At 50.1% G+C, this 25,791-nt stretch overlaps 1 protein-coding gene across 2 annotated transcripts in view; it reads left to right on the top strand.

Annotated features, from left to right (window-relative positions):
* The first annotated feature begins 308 nt into the window (after positions 1–308).
* Positions 309–25,791, top strand: part of JAG1 (jagged canonical Notch ligand 1) — a 34,591-nt gene continuing 9,108 nt past the window's right edge. Inside the window, exons 1-12 of one of the 2 annotated variants that reach the window (XM_037811720.1) lie at positions 309–858; positions 1,341–1,646; positions 10,252–10,303; positions 15,505–15,759; positions 17,468–17,528; positions 21,432–21,562; positions 21,821–21,940; positions 22,411–22,524; positions 23,783–23,896; positions 24,443–24,556; positions 24,966–25,012; positions 25,363–25,536. In XM_037811720.1, coding sequence (XP_037667648.1) covers positions 778–858; positions 1,341–1,646; positions 10,252–10,303; positions 15,505–15,759; positions 17,468–17,528; positions 21,432–21,562; positions 21,821–21,940; positions 22,411–22,524; positions 23,783–23,896; positions 24,443–24,556; positions 24,966–25,012; positions 25,363–25,536 — 1,569 coding nt within the window. In that variant the 5' untranslated portion in view covers positions 309–777. The remainder of the gene's footprint in view (positions 859–1,340; positions 1,647–10,251; positions 10,304–15,504; positions 15,760–17,467; positions 17,529–21,431; positions 21,563–21,820; positions 21,941–22,410; positions 22,525–23,782; positions 23,897–24,442; positions 24,557–24,965; positions 25,013–25,362; positions 25,537–25,791) is intronic. The other variant, XM_037811721.1, reaches the window with a different exon arrangement.

Raw genomic sequence — 25,791 nt, forward strand, 5'->3', positions numbered from 1 at the left:
CACCGGCCCCTTTAAAGTTTCTCCCTCTGACCCCCATCTCAACCAAGACCCCCACAGCCGCGCCAAGGCGGGAGTCCGCGCAGGGCCCCCAGACAGCCGCACCGCCCCGCGCGTCTCGGAACACCCAACCTCAGCCAAATTTCTCCCCGCGCGCCTCCTGCCCTGGCCCCTCCTCTTTATCACCCCGGGAGGGGAGGGCGTGGCCAGAACGGGTCCGCCCCTCATTAATATTAATAAGGGCGCATGCGCTCTATCCGGCGCGCTGGGTAGAGGTGGCCAGCCCGGGCCGCGGCTCCCAGACGGGCTCTCCGGGTCCCTCTCCGAGAGCCGGGCGGGTACGCGTCATTGTATTACCTGCCGTCGGCCCGCGAACTGGGCTCGGGGTTTTATTTTTTTCCCTCCCCTCCCTCCCCCCTTTCCGTGCAGCTGATCTGAAAGGGAATAAAAGGCTGCGCATAATCGTAATAATAAAAGGGGAGCGCGAGTAGAGGGAAAGAAAGCCAGGAGGTGGAAGAGGAGGGAGAGCGCCTCAAAGAAGCGATCGGAATAATAAAAGGAGGCCGGGCTCTCTGCCTTCTGGAACCCGCCGCTCTTGAAAGGGCTTTTGAAAAGTGGTGTTGTTTTCCAGTCGTGCATGCTCCAATCGGTGGAGTATATTAGAGCCGGGACGCGGCGGCCGCAGGGACAGCGGCGACGGCAGCACCGGCGGGAACACCAGCGGGAGCAACAGCAGCGGCGGCGCCGGCGTTCCGAGTGCCCGCGGCGCGCGGCGCAGCGATGCGGTCCCCACGGACGCGCGGCCGGCCTGGGCGCCCCCTGAGGCTCCTGCTCACCCTGCTCTGCACCCTGCGAGCCAAGGTAGGAGTCCACCGCGCCCGCCCTGTCGCCTGGCCTCCCTCCCGGCCGCCCTCTCCCTTCCCTTGCGGCGCCAACGACGCCAGGGCTTGAGCGCGGCGGCTGGTTCCGGGCGGGCTCAGAGACCCCCGGGCGCCCGGCTGCCCGGCCCCCGCGCCTCAGCGGCTGCACCTGGGCAAAGCGCGCCCGCTCCTCCCCGCCCCCGGGAGCCCCGGGCCTCCTAAGCGTGGCCACTGAGACCGGGCAGGGGGCGCGTTCGCTCTACTCTTGCACCCCCGGAGTCAGTCAGATTTCTCCCGTACTCGTGCATTTTGTGCCCCTAAATCACGTTGAGTCCTTGAACGCAGTTTTGCAAAATTATTTTCACTTGGCGCTAGGGCCCGTCGGAGCCGACTGGCGGGCGGGGAGGGAGTCGCCACCTCCACCCTCGAAGGAAACAACTTCTCTCCCGCGCTGACCTACCTTCCTTCCTCCCTTGCCGACAGGTGTGCGGGGCCTCGGGTCAGTTCGAGTTGGAGATCCTGTCCATGCAGAACGTGAACGGGGAGCTGCAGAACGGGAATTGCTGCAGCGGCGCCCGCAACCCAGGGGACCGCAAGTGCGTCCGCGGAGAGTGTGACACGTACTTCAAAGTATGCCTCAAGGAGTACCAGTCTCGCGTCACGGCCGGGGGACCCTGCAGCTTCGGCTCGGGGTCCACGCCTGTCATAGGGGGCAACACCTTCAACTTCAAGGCCAGCCGCGGTAACGACCGCAACCGCATCGTGCTGCCTTTCAGTTTCTCCTGGCCGGTGAGTGACGGAGGCGGGACGCGGGGAGGGAGGCCGGTGGAGGGTCGCAGTCCCGCGGGGCCGAGCTCTGCTCGTCCCTGCGAGGGGGATTTAAAGGGCCTTTACTTGAAACTCGACGCTAACTGGGGAAGGCTTTTGGGAGTGGGGAGTTTGGGAGCCGAGGCCCTATAGTTAGATCTCGGCGGGACCTGACGGAGCGGGCCCCAAACCCCTGCGGTTTGCTAAGCGCGCAAAAGTACAGATCCCATAGAGGGTTGCGGTTCAACAAAGATCCCAGGAAGGCCAGTTTAAACTTGCAGCTTGAAGGCCCGGGAGTAACCGCCCGAGCCTCCGGGAGGTCATTATAGGTGGTCTCTTTGCTTAACCAATTAAACCTGGAGCGCCGTGGAAGGAAACTCGGCGCTGTTCTGGCCTGCTAACGCCGTCCAATTTGGCACTCTCCGCTTTCCCGCGAGCGGCCGGGAGGGCGGGTGTGTCCTTCCTGGAGCGGGCGGGGGTGGGGAGGGACTCGTTTCCCGCTTCTCCCCCGGAGTTTTTTTGGTGTGTGCGGGGGCGCGCTCCGGGCCTGGAGCACCGGCCCGGGAGCGGCCACCGAAGGGGGGGCCTCGGGGCCCTCGCCGAGGCAGTCGGGCGGTGAGCCCCCGCCTCCTGCCGGCCCCTTCCTGCCCCCCGCCCCCGCGCGGTGCAACTCGTTTGGCCTCACTTCCAGCGATTCCCGGGCTCTGGAACAGCTGTGTTCGCAAACTTCCCCGGGAAGGGCGGGGGTGCGGGCCTTCGGGGGCGTGCCGAGGGCTGGAAGGGGCGGCCCGTTGGAGGCAGTGCCTGTGGGTGCAAGTGCATAGACCCTCACCCCCCACCCCCCATCGTCCCCCGGAGCCGCACCAGTCCCGGCCACAGCTGGCAGGCCCCGCGGCGAAGCCGTTGCAACATCCGAAATGGGTGGAAGGAAGATGGGTGCGATTGCAGAAGGGGAGGAAAGGGAAATGTTGGGGGTGCCGTCCGCCTGGCTCCTGCTGTCCAGGAGGCGTGACTCATTGCCAGGCCTGGGCTTGGCGGGTGGGGTGGGGTGGGGACTCGGTGCCCCAGAGGAATGTTCTACGCCACGTGCTCTGACGGGGTGCCCTCTGCTGCCTCCTGTCCGTGGACTGAGGCTGCGATCCTAACTCTGGGAGGGTGGGGAGGAAAGGGATAGAGTATCAGGCCAGGTCTGAGAGCTTCGGGTGGCTCTCAGGACCCATGTTACAGGAGCTGGCATTATAAAGTGGCCTCTCCCATGTGTGAGATAAGACCATTATCAGAAACTATGCCGGTGAAGGGGGAAAAGGGCTTCTAAAAACCTGTGGTGTGTGGAGTTCTCTGAGATTGGAGGCGCTGCTTCTGTTGCAGTACTTAATTTTTACAAAAGAGTGCTTATCTTGTTTGTTAATCCCCTATTAGGGAGAATTTTTAAGCTAAGGAGGTTGGCCACTTTTAAATCTGGCTGTGTCCGAGTTAAACTAAATACTGACTGCTCTCAGATGTGTATTTGGAGTTTAGGAGGAAGGGGCTGCAGGTGGTTTTGCCCTCCCAGATCAGTCTGAGCCCCTCACTTTTCACAAGACCATAAAAGGAATCTTCCTAGTGATGTGGAAAAGCAGCAGGCCTGGCTGAGGTCCATTTTGGAGGATAGGGTCAGAGGATGGCTTAGATGAAAACTGGGAGTTTTGCTCCCTCGGCTAGCTTGGGGAAAGTGACCTAGAAGGTGTGTCTGTCCCCTTTTGACACTTGGCAGAGTCTCTTCTGGATGGAGAAGGAACGGAAGCAGCAAGCAAGGGCAGCGGAAACATTTGATCTGCTTGTGCCTTCTGTGGTTTCGGGCCCGTGGGTCACTGACCGTGAAATAGACTGTCGGCCCTTCTAGAAGAGGGGGCAGACACTGAGAGTGTGGTTCTTTTGAAGTTGGGCCAAATGTGTGTATCTCTCATAAATAAGCCTCAACCTCACTTCTCCTAAAAAGGCCTCCTGTGAAACATAAGCTTTACTTCCCAAGAGAAATTGGAGTTTAGGTGCATTGCTTTAGTTTATTTTCCTGAGCGTGGCTGCAACGCCACCACAGTACGTAACTTCCAAGAATGACTTCAGGGGAGTGGAAACTTAAGTGAAAGGTAGCTGAAAAGTACTGAGGTAGATAGTACAGCTTCATTCAACTTGGAAATTAAATATTAACAGGTATGTCTTTTTAAAACTGACTTCTTTGAACAGGTAATAAGAACTGAACTGTGTGCAGGGTTCAAGAGATAACAAAAGAAGGCTCTGTGGTAAAAAAAAAATTTCTAACCCCCCTCGGAGTCCTAGCCACAGTTGTCCTCTTGGGTCCTCCCAGATTTTCTGACAGTTGGAACGGTGGTGGTCCAGGGTGCAGGGGCAGAAGGTCAATTTAGAAGGTGGTGTAATTCACGTCTCTTGTTTGGAATTATGACTCCAGTTGAACAACTGCTCCATGTTCTGGAGAAGACGAGGAGGAACTGATTTGGTCGGGAGTTAAATGCAATCCGCGTTTCAATGTCAACATGTGAAGCTCTGTGGAGGTGGGCCTGCCCACCGTGTCGGATCTGGTTACGTCCCACTTGGTGTCCGCTGCCCCAGCTCCAGTCTCGTGGTAGTTTTCCTGGGTTGTTTCTAATGGCCATGCCTGTGCTGCTCCAAGGGGCTTGGCTTGAGCAACTAGCCTGATTTATGAGCCTCAGATCAGGGCACCAACTGATAAGAACACTGTTGAGAGGTAATTGGACTCATCAGGAAGTGATTTGGGAATAACCATTTATAAATCACTGAAATGGTTAAGTCGCACCTCCCAAAGTTAGTGCTAAATCTCAGTAGTGCCTGCTTATTAAAAATACATTAGTGTAATTACTACCACCCAGCCCAGAAAGCTTTTAGGAACCTCAGTTAGCTGTATTAATACATTGCTGGCCCTTAGAGTAAAATGAATCCAGAGAAACTTTGGGGGAAGCAATAGAGAGGTTATCTGGTCTCTTGGCCTCATTTATATAGCATTGACCCTGTTAAAATGCTTACTGAGATCAGCTTGTTTTTTAAGGAAAATCTGAGGAAACAGGATTCTTACATACCAGAGGTGTAACCAGCTCTGACCCCTTCACACTTAAGGCCTAGATGACCCAACTGCCAGGGGTTTGGGTAAATTGGATGCCATCGTGTTAACCACAGAATGAATATGTAATTGACAGTCCTTGCCTTTATGTTATCTGCTCTCTTTCGGAGTCCCTGAGCCTCCGTCAATGTTTTGTGGACACGTGGAGGGCAGAGGGATGAAGTTCTCATTTGAGCTGGCTGTTTTCGGCAACCGGTGTTTGAGACCCATGTCAGTGTGTGTACAAACGGCAGCACACGTGTGTGCATACGTGCCCAGGACAAGGGACTTACTGTGGGTAGAGAAAACACCCTTTGCCCTAAGAAACCTACTTAGACCAAAGCAGTGAAATGACCCCTCTGCATTACAAAACTGGCCTTGGGGGAAAGCGGAGCTGTGTTTGATTTGAAAGGGCTGCACTGAGTGTCCACGGAATGGCTCCTCCCAAAAGGGAATCTCTATTCAAGGTACATGGTTTCTAACACTATTTTCTCTTGCAGGTATAACCTCCTCTGTTTTCTTTCTCTTTGTTGTCTTGTTTCTTAGCAACTTATTCAAACCTCCAGCACTTACATGAGTTTGCAACCCACCAACTCCACACCCATAATTCTACAGGGACTTTAAACATTTTTAGAAAACCGTGAAGCTTTTGGCAGACAGGCTAGTTGGGGGAGTTGGGTGGATAAGGAGGAGAGGCAGCAGCTAGTGACAGTGACTTACAGGCATGGAACCTCCCAGAAAACCAGCAGTCTGAATGCTGCCTAAAGTTTTAAACTCAAGAGGTCTTAAGGGACCTTTTGGATAGAAAGCATGTGGTAACTTTAGCATGGAGAAAAAAGTTATTCATAGAAACACAAATCCAGTGCAACGAGGCGTCTTCATGTGTGCTGATCTGAAAGGGGGAATGCAAACAGAGGCCTTGGCTGGATTCAGAGGCAGCCACTGGTCATTGTGGAAGGCCCAGAACTTGGTTCCAATATTAGGCTTTCAAGGTTAGTTACAATGTAAAAATGTATAATCTCTGGATGTACATACAATTAGTATGATAATCCGTAAAGGCAAATATTCCAGAAAGGCCCCTTGGTAAACTTCTGGAGGCATGTCCCCACCCCCCACCCCCCTGCTAACATACACACATGCTCAGACTTGAGTTTGGAGCTGCTGAGAGAGGTGACACTTGGCTAAGGCCTTTTAAAAATAAAAATATAAAAAAGTTAGAACCAGACAAACTATGGAGCTCCCCCCTTTTCCTCTAATTTTAGGAAGATGTGTTAGGGTGCATGGGAAGTGATGATGCTTATCTTTTCTGGAATGGGGGCAGAGGTGAGAGGGCTCTGGGTTCAGAAGTGACCCTCCTTGTCTTGGCACAATGGCTGAGTGGCCAAGTTGTGGCTTCCTTGCTGGTTCCCGTCCCTGCGTGGACCGCAGCTGCCTTGCGGCCTTTGTTTTTATGGTGTCGATGACATTCATCCCTGGTGCAGTGTGTGTGCAGGGAAGAAATTCCCCAGCTTGGCTCCCAGTGGCTAAACGTGGTATGTAAATAGTCAAACATTGAGTCTTCTACCAGCTCAGCCCAGTTTTTATGCGCTTTTGGTAAATCAGTAGAAAGGCTTCTTGTTCAGGCTTGCTGTGTGAACCAGACCGCTGTGCTTGGCTGGCTCCTCGGTATTCTATCTATTAACCTCGCCACCCTTTTGTAACTGGCGCATTTAATTATCAGTGGGATGCTTTTCAAGCAGGTAAGGGTAATGATGGGAATGAGGGTGGGGGCAGCTCACTGAGAGCCTCAAATTTGGATTTGAGCTTTGGGGCCCGCCTGGCAAGTCTTTGAGGTGGGCTTTCATGAGAAAATCACCTTTTGTAACCAGATCAGACCCTATTGAAATGTCGAGCCCTGCAGCCTGAATTGCTTTCTACAACCAAAGCCTTCTCTGCTTGGTAGTTCTTTCTTCATGCCTTACCTTGCCCAAACCCTCCGATACGTGGATTACGTGTGTGAGAGTGTATCTGTGCCTGCGTGTGAAATCTGAAGCCTCTTTTTTTTAATGTTTTGTGACTGGAATACATTCTGCTTTGGCCACCCAGACGCAAGCAGGACAATGGTGTGGCCAAATTGACTGAAACGAGGATTACAGGGAATAATGAGGCCTCTCCAAAAATAATGCTAACACGCACAGGCAACAGGAAGCAGCAGTTGAGTCAGCAGAGTGCGGGGCCCCAGCAAACCCCGGGCCGACGGATGGCACACAATGGCCACGTTGGCACACGGGGCCTTCCCAGGATGCGTGGTGCCCCCACCAGCCTGCCCCGGCACAGTGCGGCCAGGGTTTTGGACGCTGCACGCGTGCCGTTTGGATGGCGGTTTGTTTGTGTCCCTCAGCTTGGCAGGCGGGGAGGCAGCCGCTTTGCAGGGCTCAGTTTGGCTGCCACCGTTGCCAGGAAAAGGAAGCTCCCAGCTGCCAACACAATTACCTTTGTTTCTTACATCCCCTCTTCTTAATGTGGCAATTAAGTGCTTACCACTCTGCCTGGTGCCAAGGTAACCATCATCAAGTGGAACGAGGTGGAGCTTGGGTGCTGGTGAGGCACGGGTGGGGGTGCAGGCGACCCAGCCTGGGGATGGGAGTTGGCCTTAGATATCCTGTGACTTTGCTGCCCAAGAGATAGTTCTAGAGGTCTGCTCCCTTGCTGCAGGAGAATGGGAACCAGCCACTGGGTTGACAGATTTCCTTGGGCCTGGGGCTGGGAAAGGTTAGAAAGGATTCATTCACTTTGCAAACCTAGACAGAGAATTTTAACTACCCAGGCCTCCTGCTTTGCCTCCAAGCTCTTATAAAGGAAAAAAAAAAAAAAAAGAATCAAGGACCAAAATGAAAATCACATGACCTCACAGACTCTTGATGTGGGTTTTATTTTCATAGTTTGCAATCAAGAACCAGCCAGGTGTTTGCTGCGTTTTGTCTTGGGGGATGAACTTGCTAAGTTTGACCATGTGCCCGTCTCGCCTGTCATCTTTCCAAGCTTTCTTGGGCCTGCAGGACTGGGCCGCCGCTGGGGGGTCAGATTGGCGATGGCTAATTGAGTGTGACTTGATCATAGCGGATTGTGGATTTGTGGCCTAGTACCCTACTTTGCTGGCATAAGGTGTACATGACCTGGGATTTCGGATGTACATACGGGGATGTACAGAGGTCAAGCGTGGGCCTGGGAAAAATTGAAGTTCCCTAGCAACTAATAATCACTGTTAAAATATCTTGATTGTTGATCTCTGGTGTGGGGATGGAGTGGGAGGGTAGTTATGCCTCCTAATAGGAGACTTGAAGGGAGAATCCTTCTCTGCAAAGGCCCAACGGGGTCTAATCCTCCTGCCCCAGGAGGCGTGTCCCAGAACCACCATTCATTCTCTGAAAAGGGCATTTGCAAGGCTTTTTGCCAGGACTGCCCTTGTCCTCACCCCAGCTCTACCCCACAGTCGGTGGGAAGTCATCACACCAGGCGTCCTGAGCTGTCAGAGCATTCCTTTCCCTGAAGGTGGGGTGGTGTTGGTCAGCAGCTTCTAAGGGTGAGCCTGGTAGGCAACTTGGTTTTCCAGGTTCTTGCACAAGACCCACGGATGCCTTCCTCCTAGGCGATTAACCGGAGTTAATACCCGCCTGCCAGCTCTGTCCTGCCTTCCCTTTCAGGAGGGGTTTGTGGGTATTATGTTGAGCGCTTGTGCAAGTCTGTCAAAACGCGTATCGATGCATTTAATCAGAGGATTAATTACAGCAATATTGTTGAAGTGAAGGACGTGGGGTTCAACATTACCAGCAGATGAAGGGCTTAATTATATAGAATCAGCCCCACATCTGGCCTCGTTTGGACTTGGCTCTTGCCTCAAATCAGTAGAGAAATAATATTTCTTGCTGCTCTTAGGGAAGAGTCCTGTAATTTGTAGGAAGTCCTCAGAAACTTAAAGAGGCTGTAAATAAGGTGTAACTTGTGCTAATAAAATATTAACGACAACAACAATGAATTTAGCCCAGTGGCCCCTACCAGGAATGGGCTGGGCATGTGTCCCGGCTTGCCCGGTTTTGCTGGCTTTTCTGAGCATTTTCCCACAGTTATCAGTGAACGAAATGGAATCCTTGTCCTGCTTGGAGTATGAAACATATTTGGGCTGAATTCCAAGGCAGGGTCTATCACAAGATATTTTTATATTGAGTCGACCTGCTGTGTCACACTTAGAGAAGCAAGTGTGCTCTGAGTTATGAATGAAGTTCCTTTTTTTTTTTTTTTTTTTTTTTTTGCCTTCTCTCTATAGCTGCCTTCTCTTCTCTCTCAGCAGCAATGTGTTTCTGGTGGGCACGGTGTTTAATCAATGTACACTACTGTTTCTGATGTATTGGTATCTGACAGTGGCAAAGCAAGAATGCATAAAAGGATTCATGTTCCTTTTTTTTCTGCCACCCCCGCTTCGCCTATATACATATATATATATTTCTTGAGTGGCCAAGATAGCAGAAGGTTTCTTTAAACCCTGGTGTTTTCTGAGGTTGACCTCATTTTAAATTACACTTGAAGATTTGAGTAAAAGCTGGAATTTGCTAATGGCTTTGATTTTGGGGAGGTAGGGGTGGCGGGTGGGACGTGGTGGAATTCGAAGATAAAGCTGGAAGCTCAAAGATGCCGTTGATATAATGGCTGGCTGGGAAATGTCAAAATCCAGGGAATTTGATTAGTTGTGGACTCTGATTATTCCTGGAAGTTAGATCTCACTGACAGATAAGTTCATCAATAAATACAGCCCATGGGTGTGCAGGTATTCTCCCTTTGTACCTTCCTCCCCAGGGTCCAACCCCCCCACCCCCAACTCCTCCAAGTTAGGTTGCTTCTTTGTTTTCCAGACTCTTTGCACCTACCCCCTCCTGCTTCCTAGAGTTACCTGATACTTGTGGGAGCCCTGATGGTCTCACAGACAGGGCTTTCAAAGGGGTTCTGAAAAGGAAAAGGGGGCCTCCCTGGGGACAGCCCCACCAGGGCCCAAAGTGTAATCTTAGTAATGCCTGGTCCTCCTTGGGGGTGGGGTTCCCCCCCCCCCCAGGTACAAATACCTGGAGCTTAGAATAAATTCTTTGTGTGTGTATCTTAGGCACTAGGGTTGGGATTTGGCAATTTTTGGAAAACCATATGCTGAAGTGCCCACATACAGGGAGGTGGCATTTGCTGATTCAGCCTGGGAACTGCCTGAACGATGCCAGCAGGGGGGCCCTGCCAGATGAAGGGGGTCAGCCTGGGGAGGGCGCTTAAGAGGCCAGGGGACTTGGTCTGGTTTTAAACATGCAAGCCCTCAAGTCAATGGCAGGTAGGACTTTCTTTTTGGCTTTTATGCTTTTGCGTGGCCAGGGGGGTGGATTGCCAGGGGGCCAAGAAAGTGCAACCTCTGAGGGGATCCCCGTTTCCGAATTGCTAAACTGTGGTTTATCTGTCTTGCAGAGGGCCTACACTTTGTTTGTGGAGGCGTGGGACTCCAGTAACGACACTGCTCGTAAGTATCACATCGATGCACTTCTCTCAGACGCGTGTGGAACCACATTGCTTGGCTGACAGTACCTGTCAAAGCCGGCTCTGTCTCCTCTGTGCTTAGGAAAATGTCTCCCATCCCCTGCTGTCAGCCCCCACCCCTGACCCCCCAGAGCAAGCCTCTCAGTGCTCTCTTTCTTTAACTTCCCCCTAGAAATTTAGCTTGGAATATTAAGTGGCCAGGACAGAGCTCCCAGTTAACTCAGTCCCTGGATATGGGACCTAGATTATCTTTGGGATAGAGATCTTAATGGTTTTACAACTTTAAAACCTTGTAGACTGCTAAAGGATCAAAGTAGTGACTTTTTAAAAGTCCATTTAAACTTTAAGTGAGCGTTTAATCTCTCATCAGAAAGATAAAGCCCATAAAGGTGGCTCTGGGTTATAACAGACTGACCTTAAATTTCAGTGGGGAGGGGCCGGGGGCAGGCAAGCTCCAGGCTCTTCCAGGTTTCCCACACTGCACACGACAAACCTTTCATTGAAGCTGAATTCCAAAGCTTCACAGCCATTACCGGCCTTTTCTCTTTCTGAAAGATAGCTCTATTTTCAGTGCAGCTTGCTTTTCAGAACTGCTAGTGGGGTGGGTTTTGGTGGGTATGTGTGGAAGATGCAGATTGTAATGGTGACCCTTTGGCTTATAAATTGTAATCTAAAAATATGTGTTTTTCCCTGGTTAGCTGCAACAGCACATTCTCTTTTCTCCAGCAAGGTCTAGATTGTCGTCTTCGGAAAACCTGATTCAAGGTGAAATTTCTCGGTCTGTGTGTGAGGATGGGCTGATCCAACTTCTCTGTCTTTGCCCCTCATTCTTATCGGAATATCTAGTTCTTCCTCCCTTTCTTCTCTACCTTACTGACCCTTTCTTTGCATCTTCTCAGTCAATGACATTTTTCCCACTTTCTCCCCTTGCTCTTTGACTGTGAATCTGAGGTTGGCCAAGGCTCCAAGTGCGGACAGGAAGGACTTGCTGTGTGCCAGGTGGATATGCTCAGGCTCATGGCCGGCTCCTTGGGCCGCTCGAAGCCCCTGGGTGACAAGGCCAGTCTCTCAGGCCATGGGGCGCCTCCTCTTGGTTTGGCATTTTAAGTCCAGATCTGTAGTTGTCATGTCGTCACTGCCTGGAGCAGGGCTTGTGAGAGCCCAGGGGCTGAGCCTGAATCCCCCAAGGGGGGGCACCCTGTGGTGCCTGTGGTGGGGGGACTGCAGAGAGAGCCTGCCAGTCTTGGTTGTGGCATATGCCAGTCAGGTCATAGATACCTGTTTGTATTCCCTTCCCTCCCTCCCTCCTCTTCCACAGACGTTGGGGCTTATGTGAGCGTTATGTCACTGTGACCTGCTTACAGTGGTAACTAAGCATTGGGGTGGGGGGGGCCTCTTCAAATCGTTCTGGTTTTTTCTTTCCCCTCCCTTTCCATCAGTGGACTGAACGTGCTTGTGGTTGCTCCTGGCTGTAGTAACTGCCCTGTTTGGACACCTGTTAGGGAAGTGCTAGAGACCCCTGGCTTCTGGGCAGCCTTTCCTGGGCCTTCCATCACCCCACACTCCCGGGAGCTGTGCCCCTGGGGAAGCTGGGATTCTGCCTGGAAGGCAGGACTGTGAAGCCAGTGTCCATCCACAGCTGCCGCGTTTGTCTATGTTTCCCGGTCCTAGGGCGGCTCAACTCTAGCTAGGGGGTAACAGAATCACTGGAAAGGGAGAGAAGACAAAGAGGATAGGAGTAAGTGCTTTTGGGCCTCTACTAAGGAAGAGACAGGTTGCCACAAAGAGAGTATTGCCCATTGTGGGTAATTGAACCTAGATGAAGAGGGATGGTGGGTTTGCTGGAAGTGGTTTTTCTACGTGCCCATTCCAACCTCTCTCTTGTGGTACTTCCAAGGTATCTCAAACTCACATCCAAAACCAAACTTGGGATCTTCCCTCCCCCAAAGCAGTCCCCTTCTGTGGCCCTTTCTGGATGACTGGCACCAGCATTCTGGCACCCAGCGCCATACGCCAGAAATCTGGAAGGCTCCCTGTGTGCCTCCCTTTCTCTTAGCATCCAGATCTAATCCACCGCCAAGTTCTGAAAATTATCTCCAACTCTTCGCTTGGGTCTGGCTGCCTCCCGTCATCTCCCTGCCACCTCCCTGGTCCAAGTCGCTGTCTCTTCACCCCTGGACTCATAGAGTAGCTCCGTGGCTGGTCTGCCCATATCTACTTGGTTCACCTCCAATGCCTTCTCTGTTCCGCCAGTGTATCTTTTAAAGCATTATGTTTGATTGTCATTTGAAACCGACCACGTAGTGACTTCCTGTTGCTCTTGAGACAGATCTTCAGGTGGTCCACAAGGCCCTGCATGGCCCAGCCTTGACCTCTGCCAGCTTCATCTTACGTGCCACATCACTGGTCTACATCCTCGCCATACTGCAGCGGTCACCTTTCCATCCTCACAATCACTGCGCTCTGCCTCAGGGCCTTTGCACATGCTGTTTGCTCTGCCTGGAATGTTCTTCTCTGTGTGTCCATCACCCCTGTCCCTCTGATGGACTGCACTACATGAGGGCAGCAGCGAGGATGCATAGGAGCCCAAATGGAATTGCTGCCCACTGGGGCCTAAAGCAGGCGTCTTGTTTTTGGGGACTGAGATCTCTCTAACATTAGCTCTGGAATGAATGCTCATGAGCAGAGTCTCGCCTAAACAAAAAACCCTGGTGCTGTTATGTGTTGAAAGTGTTTTCTAAGGTAGTCCCTCCTGTTATCAGTCCTCCAAAGTCATTTCTGTGATATTCCAGGACTTCTGTATACAAAGGTACACATTTTTCTCCCCTCCCTCCCCCAAGCTAATGGTTCCAGTTTATAGCAACGCCTGGTAAATATGTGTGAGCATCGGCATATCTCTGGCCAGGCTCTTCTCACAGCTTAGCTGTCTTGGCTCAGGCCCCTGTCTAGGTTTTTGGGTTGGCATGCGTGGTCCTGCTGTTACACTCGGGCTTGCCTCTCATTTACCTCCTCCTCGGGCCGCAAGGCAGTTTGGGGTGTTTGGTGATTGATCTTCATGCAGTTGAAGATTGCAGGGAGGCACAGTAAGGCAGAACCGCTAAGTGAATTAAGCTAGATGCATCTATAATGTCTTGAGCCAATAGGAACCATGATTTAGGCAGCTGCTGGAAGCAGGCACCGAAGTTGGTCTCAGTTGCCCAGATACCAGAGAACGCAAGGCTCCCTGCCTTGGCTCCATTAGGAAATATTCATCACGCAGGTGTGAAGTTATTTATACAGACTTGTCAGCTCCATTGAGGATTCCAAAGCGATCGTCTTCACAGCCTTTCCTGGAAATAAGTGGGAAGTGCACTAAGCCTACTGAAAATTAAATGTCAGTCTCTAGGAGTCCCTGAACTCGTCTCTGAATTGTTTGTTGTTGATACCTACCCGAGAGAAGCTATGAGCCTTTGAGCCATGGCTAGTACGTTTAAATAATTCCTTTTTTTAAGATCTCAAGAGGCATGAGCCCACTACACGTCTTAATTGAACCAGCAGAGCAAACATACAGCTTAATGGAGGGACATTTTTGTCATTCTTTGGCCTGGGTTTATTTGTAAAACTTAAGTTAGTGCAGTGTTATCTGCAGGTGGTTCTGTGTGGGCTCTGGTGTGAGGCTGCAAGCATGTGGGCTTGTCAAAGGCTTGTCACGCCCACACGACGGTTAAAGAAACGCAGAAGGTGAACACCGCGCTGCGTTGGAAGTCAACGTGCGTGGTTGAGGCCGCCCAGAAGCTTCTCCGCTGGTCGCCTGCAAGGCTTGCAGAGCCGCAGAAACGAGCACGGGCCCGGGGCCTAGAAAAATGGGTGTGGGTGGGTAAGAATCACAAACACGTTGAAAGAAGATCTTGACTCTGTCTCTCCAAGGTGGCCTTGGATTTGACAAGGCAATGAGGGTTGATGCTGGCAGGTTTAAGAAAACAAACACAGAACCAGGCTGGAGCGCTGACTTAGGGCCGTGCTGGCTTTTCATGTTCCACCCCTCAACTCCTGGCACCTGGATTTTAGAGCTGTATGGATACCTGCCTCTTCTCTCAGAAGAGATAATAAGTGACCGCCAGGTATGGACCACTTCTCATTCCTCTTGAGAGCTGCTTGTGCTCTAGGCATTTTCTCAGTAGGCATTCTTTAAGGAGCAGGATTTGGCTCTAAAAATCTCAGTTTTTCTGTCTCTAAACCGGGGTGAATTCTTTTCCCATCTACCTTCTGGGCAGAGATAGAAGGTAAAATGCTTTAAGTTCATAGTGTTGCTAAATCTCAGCTTAAAAGGTGGCAAAGCTTTTAATTTTTATTAAAACCTTTTTGGCAGTAACTCAGTCCACTACTTCGGCTTCATCGAAGAGAATAGTCTTGAAGTGGACAGAGCTTTTCTAAACAAGAAACAGAACTCTAAAACCACGAGGAAAAAGATTGCCAGCCTTTCCACGGAATAGTAAAATTTCTTCAAAAGCAATGTTTGACAAAGGGCCACCTTCTGTCATACCTAAAGAGCTTTTGCAAATCAGAAGGACCAACATCATAATAGAAAAGTCGGCAAAGGAGAAATATGGGTTGCAGTTCACGGGAAAGAAATGGAAATGGTTTTGTAAACACAAGGGCTTTCAACATCACTCAATTAAATGCTAATTAAAACAAGAGCTATCTCTTTACGGCAAAGATCAGAAAGTTTGATAATATACAGTGTTTGGGAAACACGATTTCCTGTGTTGGTGGAAGGATAGACTGACGGGGCTTCTTTGGGGGTGTCTCTGGGCAGAAGTGGATTGATTTTGCCCTTTGATTCAGCACTTCTTCATCTGGGAAATTTGCTCACTGCTAGAGCCACACATAGGCAAATAGGTTCAAGGGTGTTCACTGGGACTTTGCTTAATAAATAGCAAGGCCAAAACTGACCTGAATGCATATACGGTGGGAATTGGGTGAATCCTTTAATGGTGTTTTCAGACAGTGAAATACTATGTACCCATCAAAAAGAGGTTAGTAAGTGATAATGACGGTTGCATCTGAGAAGGGAACACATGTTGCATTCTCTGCCTTTTTGTAGTGCTTGAATTTTGTACCAGGGGCACTATGTGTTAAGGTCACCCTCAGGGAAAGAGGGTCCAGTGTGAATGTTCATATGATTTTTTTTTTCACCCCTTCTAGAACCCGACAGGATTATCGAGAAGGCCTCTCACTCGGGGATGATCAACCCCAGCCAGCAGTGGCAGACACTGAAGCATATCACGGGGATCGCCCACTTTGAGTATCAGATCCGAGTGATCTGTGATGACCACTACTATGGCTTTGGCTGCAATAAGTTCTGTCGACCCAGAGATGACTTCTTTGGTCATTACACCTGTGACCAGAATGGCAACAAGACCTGCATAGAAGGCTGGATGGACCCCGAATGTAACAGAGGTTTGTGCACGCCCGGTGGGTTCATTCGTGTTAGAAGTCTTAGAGGTTCTCACCCCGCCAGCTCTCAGGTGGCTTGTTGCTCCCCCACCTGAGGGATGTGGACAGTGTTCCAGGCAGCAGGAAGGTGCTGAGCATAGAAGATGCCCGTCTCGGCCCCCTTTCCCTGGCAGGTGCACCCATGCACAGCTGCTAACAGACCCCAGGTGCGCCTTCTACAGAGAATTGTCCTTGGCCAAACCAGAACTGACTCCAGCTCAGTCAGTGAGTAACTGACATAGGGGGTACAAAGGCTCAGCTCCCTGCACCTTAAGTCTGGTACAGTTTGTACTCCAGAGCTCCCCATGGGATCAGGCTGAGGCTACTGATTCCAGCTGAGACCCCACATCCTTGCTCAGCTCCTTCCCCTGCCTATCTATTTCCCACAATCCCCTTTCTGCTGCACCTGAATCTCTTTCTCAGGCTCTGCTTCTGAGGAAATTGATCTGAAGCAGATGCCAAATGGGCCTGGGTTAGCCCAACCAATGTCTGAACAGACAATCCTGTAGGGAGTGACAGCCCCTGAGTTCTGGGTGGTGGCAAGCCTGAGCTGTCACACTCCTGCAGGCAAGAACACATCTAACATAGTGAAAGTTCTCAGATGTGCTGTTCACTCTCCCAGCCCCTTCTACTGGAATCCAGTGATTCTGATTCCTAACGACTTCATGGGTGATTCAAGTTAACCCTGGAATATCCCCTCATGAACATTAATGCCTTCTGGCTGTGTCACATACTTGGGCAAATTTTCAAGACAAACTCAAAATAAAAAGTGAATTTGTTTGAAGATATGACTGAGGGGAGGGCAGAGGGAAGAGAGGAGGAATTTGCACATCTGGGCAATACCGCTTTCTCAAATAACTAGAAACAAAAGTTTAAAAAGGTGGCGTTTCTGGAATCCAAAGGAAAGAAGCAGCTGATATGTTAAATGTGTCTTAAGTGGTTGGTGTTTTTACAATCAGTTAAGAATTACTTAAACTTCCTGCATAGTATTTTTAATATCTGTTTTATCTATCTATATATTTATAGATATATTTATATTTATATATAATATATATTTTTCTATATTATATAATATATATTTTTATATATATATTTTTTTTTAACAAAAGCAGAGTTGCTTTGCAAGGCTGCTTTGCAGATGTACATGAGGTCTGCTCCCACTGCCCTCACCTCCATTGGCTTGCCAGACAACACCAGCCTGGTGGGCTCTGTTAACCCCCCATGGGGGCAGAGTCCAGGCGCTTGTGGGGGTTTTATAGGGTCTGGGGCTTATCAGAACTAGCCTGGGTGGTGCAGCATGGGTGGGATGGAAAGGATCACCTGTGTCTTCCCCTTCTCTTGGTGAGCCTGGGCACAGGCAGGGTGGGAACTGACAGGACAGTACTCGGGAGCAGGCTCTCTGTTGTTTGAGAGACTGGAGGAAGGCCCTTCCCCCCTGCACAGCTTGCCTGCATTCTGTCCCCAAAGTGTCATGTTTTGAGGATCTGCGAATATAGCCTTGAAGTTTGAAGCTGGATTTGTCATTTGGGCAACTCCCCTCTTCCTCTCCCGTCAATGGACTTGATATGAGATCCCTTAAAATCATGGATTAAAGTACTAGGCCATTCTCATGATGATGACTGTACAAGAAACAGGCTGTGGGCTGACACGTCCTTCTCGTTATTTTTTACAGCTATTTGCCGACAGGGCTGTAGTCTCAAGCATGGGTCTTGCAAGCTCCCAGGTGACTGCAGGTAAACGATGATGCTTTTTATTTTTTCTCCTTTAATGCAAGTTGGGGAACAGCTTTATTGTGATTTTTTTTTTTTTTTGAGGACAAGAAAGCTCTAAAATTCAGATAGGCACATCCAAAGCTTATTAAATTGTACCAGCTGTCTGGTGGAATGCACACACTTCTTTCTTGGAAAAAAGGGGGAGGGGATCTTATGGGCATAGTCAGTGACTTTATGTATTAACTGTTCTGTAAATTGATAACACGTTTGTAAAATCTTCAGCTTACAGTGCTAATGGACCAGATGGAAGGATGTGGGTTTGTTTCTTTGTGGCTCTCTCCTCCCCGGCCCTAGTTTTTCTTTCCCCTGCCCTCCCCCACTTTTCCCATCCATAGGCAAAAGTGGAGGCTTTTTAGAATGGGATTAGTACAATCTCCTGGCCCCTTTGCAGTGGTGGGAGCCTGCCTGTGCTGAGAGGCTAATGGCTGCACTGGAGTCTTGTCAGTTGAGCCTGATGAATGTGGGCTTTTACTGCTGGCCTTTGAAGTCTGTTCTTTTATGGTCCAGGGACAATGCAGAAGCCAAACTGAGGCCTAGACCCAACCACTTCACGATTACAATTTTGGAACTTCTTGAAATCTACCTTTCATAGCTTGTTTTACAAAACATTGCTAACGTCCATTGCATTTTGACAGTCTCTTACTTTCCGCTCCCTACTCCCAAATTTCAAGGATTAACAGATTGACAGTGACATGCAGCTGGGTCATTCAGGCCTGTTACTTTTGCCCCCTAAGCAACTCTGCTGTGAGCCAAGGGAAGTTTCTGAAACATAGTCCAAACCACTGCCTCTCAAACTGCAACACGCGAATTAACCTGGGGTGTTTGTTAAAATGCTCATCCTGATTCCAGAGAGTCCCAGGTGGGCTTGAGATTCTGCATTTCTAACAAGCTCCCAAGTGATGCTGCATGTGGCTGGTGGGAACATACTTTGGGAAAGACTGTCCCCAAACCTTGGTACTCAAGGGTAATTCCCAGCCTTAGCCAGGGCACTGTTAAAATGCAGATTCCTTGGCTCCAGCCCAAACCTATTGAATGCCACTCTCTATTTGGCTCAGGTATCTCTGCATTTTGACAAGCTTATCTAATGATTTTGCTGCTCAGTGGATTTTGAGGACCGCTGCTTTCGAGAGAATTATCTGTGGGCTTTTCCTTTAAGATTCTCCACTCCCTCTGTTGATCTCCCATGCAGTGGGGAACACTGAACTCTGCTGCTTGAGGCTGACGTGGGATTCAGGGCATTTGGAAGCAAAATAAAAACAGATTGTCCTGAAATTCTCTTCCCACACATAGAAGATACACACACACATATATACATGTATATTTTAATGCTAATCCTCAGCAGCAGCAGGCGACTGTAATATTTCACAGTGTGGTTGTCAAAAGTTGAGCAGGAATCCACCTACCTTAACTCTTCCTAATTAAGGGTGTTCTGGAGAAAGTCAGATCTGAAGTGCTGTTAATGACTCTGAGCCTGCTCCCTGCTCAGATGAGTATCGGCAGAGGCTGAGCCGCAATTTGTGCTGCTGTCATCAGAACAAACACACCACGGCGCAGGGGGCGGGCCCTCCCAGCCAGAACAACAGGCTTTGTTTCCAGAGCTGAGCCCTTTCTCTTTCGAAGTCTCACCTCCCACTCCCTGCCCAGACACGCACTGGTGCCCTTATTTACTTAAGGTGCTACTTTCCCACACGTCATTTGCATAGCAGCCTTCCAACCCAGGTCTGTTCTTACTACCTTGAAAGAAAGTTAAAACAGGACCTTCTAGCTAAGGAAGCTTAGACTGTGTCCTGCTCGCAAAATAGTTGAATGGCATGTTACCTCTAGGTTGTCTTTTGAATGATGTATTACAGATATATATATATATATATATATACGTATATATATATGTATTTTTCTTTTCCTCCACACGCAAGAACTTGATTCCCAGGTAGACTTGGACTCCTTCTTCCTGGACACACATGCTTGCTTTATTGTGAGCCTGCCAATAACATCAAACTTAATTATGAATCATCATAGGAGGAAAGTCACTTCAATTTCTCATGAGAACTTTAATCATATATTATTAAACTGGGATAACTTTGTGGATGCCTCTTTTAGGGTCAGTATTTTTATTTGTTTTCTTTTGAAGTCACCCATGGCCTCTTGTGGTTCCCTTTTTCTGCTTGGGGATTGAGCTCTCATTAATTAAGAGGTGAGGTTGAGTCCTCAGCTGCCACTTCTTGCTTTTATTAGGCAAAATGAAGAGGTGCAGTGATCCTGAATTTCGGAAGGGAATAAGGGAAGACTGCAAGAATACTGCTGTTTCCAAATTAGTTCCCCCCTTATCTTTCAAGCTAAGAATATCAATGTGTGTGGAATGAATCCCCCTGCCTCACCTCCCACCAACTTGGGTGCCCTCTTTTTTTTTTTTCCTTTTTTTATTTCTTCAGGTGACTTATTATGTTCTTATTTGACTCCTCCTTTACATAGTCACTTATCGTTTAGACTGTGGTTCCATTCTGCATAAACAAGAATAGTGTTTGAATGGTTTCAAACCATGCATTCTGGTAGTTCTTGGTTCCTGGGTGTGGCCAGCTGGCTTGGTTTTCGAAGTTAGGAAGTGGTTAGTCATTTCTCTCGGGTTAAGTTGATTCTCGGCCGTGGGTGATTAGCTATTAGCTAGATCCCTATAATTTTCCCATGACAAGGATTTGCTAGCCTGACTCCCTCTCTGGAAACTGAAAGCCTTCCCTTCTCGTGGGACTGCTTCTCCGCAGTTGCAGCTGAGCAGCTTAGGGGAGAGTTGGTTGTGACCCCAGTTTTTCCCAGCTCCTGTTACGCACACAGTTTGCCCATCCCCGTTTTCCATGCTTGCCCCGCCTTCTCTCCCTGCCTCCTCCCCTCACCCCTTTGTTAAAGTTTGCTTTCTGAGGAAGCAGTTAAAGTTTCAGAGGGCTTGAAATTTGAGGGGAGAGTGGTTTTGAGACCCTGCCCCCCCTCTCTCACCCAGGTGAAGGTTTATGTTTATGTTTTTGTTTGGGGATGAGAGGCCCCATTTGGCCTCCAGAGAGCCCCATTAACAAGGCCCTTTAAAGGAAACTCGACCCCTTTCCCCAATACCAGATAAACTTAGCTGACCTTTTTTTTTTCTTTCCAAAGTGAGAAATAACTATAAAATACATTAGCATAAGCCTCAACAGTAATGGGTCATAAATTATCTATTGAATTGGTTCCAAGTGCTGTTGCCTCTCTCCAGCTCCCTGCAGAAATAGACTTAGAGATTCTGCCTCCATCTTCGCTGAAGGAGGGTGCCCCTTTTCCTTCCTTGGTTCTTTTAATTATTATTTAAATCACGCATCATCATCAAGCAGAGGCAGCTTCCTGCCACGCTTGGTGTCTTGTTGCATTTTTGTGTGCCGGGGTCATGACTTGCTGTTTGGACAAAGGGGCGAGCCAAGCTGCTGTGTAGTAGTCGCAAAGGCTGCATTTGGGGAGACGTCCACATGGCTATTGTTGTCACCAGAGAGCCTTTTCTTTTTCCCTCGATAGTCCGTCCCAGCAAAGTCCCAGGCTTGATTTATGTGACACCCCCACCCTCGTGCCCTTTGTGTGGGCCTGGGAAGAGAGTGGGCTTTGTGATAGGCAATGTCACATGGGCCCCTTTCCCTGACACGGCCCTCCTTTTGTCAGGGGTCTGCCTGGAGGAGCCCCAGACCCCACTGTGCGAATGTTTGTGTATCAGACAAACGCTTGAAAATTTACCATTCCACCACTAAGATCAAAACAAGACAGAAAAGGCCTGGGCGTTGCGGGTTCCCGTTTCCCTGGAGCAGGGCTCCCCGAGCACGGGGCAGGCTGACACGGGTGTGCTGTGTGTGTCTGCAGGTGCCACTACGGCTGGCAGGGTCTGTACTGTGACAAGTGCATCCCGCACCCGGGCTGCGTCCACGGCACCTGTTACGAGCCATGGCAGTGCCTCTGCGAGACTAACTGGGGAGGCCAGCTGTGTGACAAAGGTACACCCGTCGGGGACGCAGAGATAGGGTCCTCAGCAGGAGCGTGAGATCCTGGGGTGGGCAGCGGTGGTGACTTACGGTCTGTTTTGTTTCCGTTTCTGTTTTTGTTTATTTTGCAGTGACTTTTATTGGGGATCTATTTAAATTAGCCTTTAATGCTTTTTTCCTCCCCCGTTGTTTTATTGTTAAAAGAGGGGTGGGCTTAGAAACACAGCAACCTTCAGTCTTCTGTTACTGACCTTGGGATCTTTCCGGCAGATCTCAACTACTGCGGGACCCACCAGCCGTGCCGCAATGGGGGCTCGTGTAGCAACACGGGTCCTGACAAGTACCAGTGCGCCTGCCCCGACGGATATTCAGGAACCAGCTGTGAGATTGGTAAGTGGTCCGGGTGGCCAGAGATCCCTGTGTTTAATTACATACACCGCTTAAAAAATAATACAAGTGCTTGTAAAACATGAAAATACCCTCCAAAGGGTATTTTCATCTTTTCATCCAAAGACCTCCGTGGGTCTTTGGAACTTCCTTCCTTTCCTTCCTTGTTATCCCAGTAGCTCCATGGGGCTTTGGAACTTCCTTTCATTTGGGTGATGCCCACCAGGGTAGGAGGCGGCACGGGGGGTGCAAGTGACCCCCGCTCCGAAATGCCTAGGAATGTGGCCGAAAGCTCAGCAAGAAAGATTAGTCTCTTTCTTTCCTAGACACAGCAGGGTGATAACACACGCTTTCTTGTTTATTTTCTGAAACATGCTTGAGCTGGTGGCCCAGGGAGTTGGGATTTGGGGGTGGGTGGGTGTAAGTGGCAAGAAGCAGGCGTCTCTTGCTGACCGCCGTCCTGGCCTTTGCAGCTGAGCACGCTTGCCTCTCCGATCCCTGCCACAACAGAGGGAGCTGCAAGGAGACCTCCCTGGGCTTTGAGTGCGAGTGTTCTCCTGGCTGGTCCGGCCCCACGTGTTCCACGAGTAAGTCAGGTTTTTAGCTCGTGTCCACGAGAGGATCATTGTGCCAAGATGCAGGGTTGGGGGAGACACCTGGGTCCCTTGCAGGTCCACGTCCTGGTGATGTGTATGTCTCGGTGAGAGAGAGGTGATCGCGGTCAGCACTCCGGCAGAGTGTCTGGGGGCTTGGGTTTCCACATGTGCATCTGGGGATCTCCCACCGTCACCCTCCTACTGCACTAAATGAGTCTCCTTGGAAGAGGCTTCTTCCTGGAATAGCTCGTTCCGTTGCACATGCTTCCTAGAGCCCATTTGAATCATGCTGCTTCTCCTTGCAGCCATGGAGAGGCTGCTTGCAGGGGACACTTGTCCCCACTGAACTTTGTCATGGGGACAGGTGGCACCAAAAGAGAGACCTGGAAAACATGCCCATGGTCTGCAGGGTTGTCGTGGCCGTGGGACTTGGCTGCACGTCAGAGCCTCCTGAGCTGCTTTATGATGCAGATTTCTGGGTCCCACGCATCCCCCACTAGAACTGGGGAGTCCATGTTTTTTGCACAGGCCCCTGGAACTCTCAGGTGCAGCCAGGCCTGAGAACCACTGCTGCACAGCACCCTGGGAGCAGCATGTGGTGTGGTTAAGGGTGTGGGTTCTGGGGTCAGATAGCCTGGGCTGGCACCCTGGCCCTCACCCACTACTTGTGGGATTCTGGGCCCTGTTTCAATGGGATAGTGACAGTTCCCATCACAGTTAGAGCCTGACACAATGTGAGTGCTCAGGGGACGAATTGTGATGAGGCCTCTGTCATCCTGTGTGCAAGCAGGTGGAGTACTCCTTGTGTTATCTCGGGGAAGACTCTGAGAAAATAAGAGGAATAGGGTCTTCCCATCTGTAAAGAAGAGTTATTTTGTTTTTCCTTCCCTCTTCTTAGATACCCCTGGGTCTTGATGAAAATTTTCTTTAAAAATAAAAGATTAGGTATATGGAGAAGGTGTTGCTGGATGATTGGTGCTCAGTGGGTTTTCTCGCTGCCCTGGTGCACCCTCCACCCCCAGCCTTAGGTTGGGGATTAAATGAACTGGGGCAGTGGGGGATTTAAAGCTGAAATAAAGGCTGCCGGCCTGCCTCCATGTCACCATCCCTGCCCCCTTGTCCTTCCGTGGCTTTGCTGGTAGCCACGTGGCTCTTTAGTGACGCAGCCTCATGTGAGGGGCGCTGGCGAATCGGATTGTCAAACGGATTGAAACTGAATTACCAACCTGCTCCCCTTTCCGTTGAACAGACATCGATGACTGTACTCCAAACAACTGTTCCCATGGGGGGACCTGCGAGGACTTGGTTAATGGATTTAAGTGTGTCTGCCCTCCCCAGTGGACTGGCAGAACGTGCCTGCTAGGTAAGAACTTCCCTGCGACTGTCATTCCCGTGCAGAGGTTGGCTTTGCTCCCTCCTACGAAGAAGGAATTCGTTATCAAGGGGCTGGCAGGCCCGGGAGAAAGAGCTCGAATGCAAATGGCTCATTTAGGCTCTGTGGGAAAGTCACAGGATTCCTTGAACCATGTCAGTTGTCTGTCTGCGGCGTGTTCAGCCGGCTTCCAAACCTGGATGATCGCATGAGGAATGAACTGTCTGCATTCTTCTTGCCACAGTTAAATCCCAGCAACGGGCTGTGCTGGGCAGCACAGGAATGCCCGGGGGCTCATTGCTATTCTGTCGGGGGCCGTTAACAAGCAGCTGGAAAGTTATCGATTAGTGTCACTTATTAGATAATGGCTAGGGAGAGACTCAAAACACAGTGAACCTAGCCTCTCTTGTTTAGTTAGCTTATTACAGCAGCTCATGTTTTAGACAAACGCTGCCTTGGACGCCTGGGTGTTTTGGGGAGGGGACAGGCATAAGAGGGCAACTGCATCTCTCACTGCTCCTTCTGGTTTTCTTTCAGATGCAGATGAATGCGAGGCCAAACCTTGTGTAAATGCCAAGTTCTGCAAGAATCTGATTGGGAGCTACTACTGTGCTTGCCTTCCGGGCTGGACGGGTCAAAATTGTGACATAAGTGAGTGGCTTCATTTCTGTTTGGATTTTCGTGAAACTCAAGTGTCGCCAGTGTTTCCCAGTCCATCCCCAGGCTCTAGCCCTGAGACTTGGGTACTAGAAGGCAAACCTTAGAGTGAGAATGTTGTGGGAGAGGGAGTGGTGGCACATCAATGAAAGCCTAGGCTTTGTCGGGCTCGTTGGCCTCTAAGGGCCTGATGCTGATAAGATGGCGGAAACAAGGCTGCCAGCTTTCATTTGGCCAGCCTAGAAGAACTCAGGAGGGCTCCATCTCAGTAGAAAAACCTCATCTTAAGGGAAGCACAGGGAAGATCTGAATTGGAAGATCTGTCCTGAGCTAAGAAGAGTTTTCAATTAAACCCAATTTCCATGTAAATTGCCTCTCTAATGTGACCTGTTTATTTTTTCAGACATTAATGACTGCCTTGGCCAGTGTCAGAACGAGGCCTCCTGTCAGGTATGTAAATCTCTGCTTCAGTCAGAACCTTCACTACTGACAGCCAGTCTTAAAGATGTCTGGGACTTTGGGGAAGCTTTGCCCCAACCCCCACTGCAAGATTTAAAAATGCAGGTGAAAAGCGAGTCTGTGGAGGTTTAACTGGTATCACGTTACCCCAGCCTCCTGGGAGTCGTTTTGAAGGCATGCCAGGAGAACAGTGGAAACCCCTCTGACACATTTCTGGGGAATTGGCATTTGACCATGCATCGGTGAATCGGCTGTCAGGCTAAACTGCGGTGGCCCTGCATTTGGGGACTACATGGGAGAGAAAAAAGCAACCGTGTTTCTCTCCCCTCCTCCTCTTCCAGGATTTGGTTAATGGTTATCGCTGTATCTGTGCACCTGGCTACGCAGGTGAACATTGTGAGAAGGATGTGGACGAATGTGCCAGCAATCCCTGTTTGAACGGGGGTCACTGTCAGGATGAGATCAACAGATTCCAGTGTCTGTGTCCCACTGGTTTCTCCGGAAACCTCTGTCAGGTGAGTGGTAGTAAAACCTCCGATGGCCCGAATTTTGCAGCCTTCGCATTTTTCTCCCTTCCCCCATACTCCCCTTCTTGAGTCGGGTCTGGAGTCTCTACGAAATCTATTAACATCCCAAGGATTAGGAATCTCTGCTTAAATGAACGTTAGTGGAAAGAGGTTGCATTTTTAGGTGTCCGTAGCCAGTCTCTTTGGCCATGTGTTCCAGGTTGTTCCCCGTGACCCAGCGCTTCTCTACTCTGCCTGTTTCCT

The sequence above is a fragment of the Choloepus didactylus genome, chromosome 19, assembly GCF_015220235.1.
Source record: "Choloepus didactylus isolate mChoDid1 chromosome 19, mChoDid1.pri, whole genome shotgun sequence".
Classification (NCBI taxonomy): domain Eukaryota; kingdom Metazoa; phylum Chordata; class Mammalia; order Pilosa; family Megalonychidae; genus Choloepus; species Choloepus didactylus.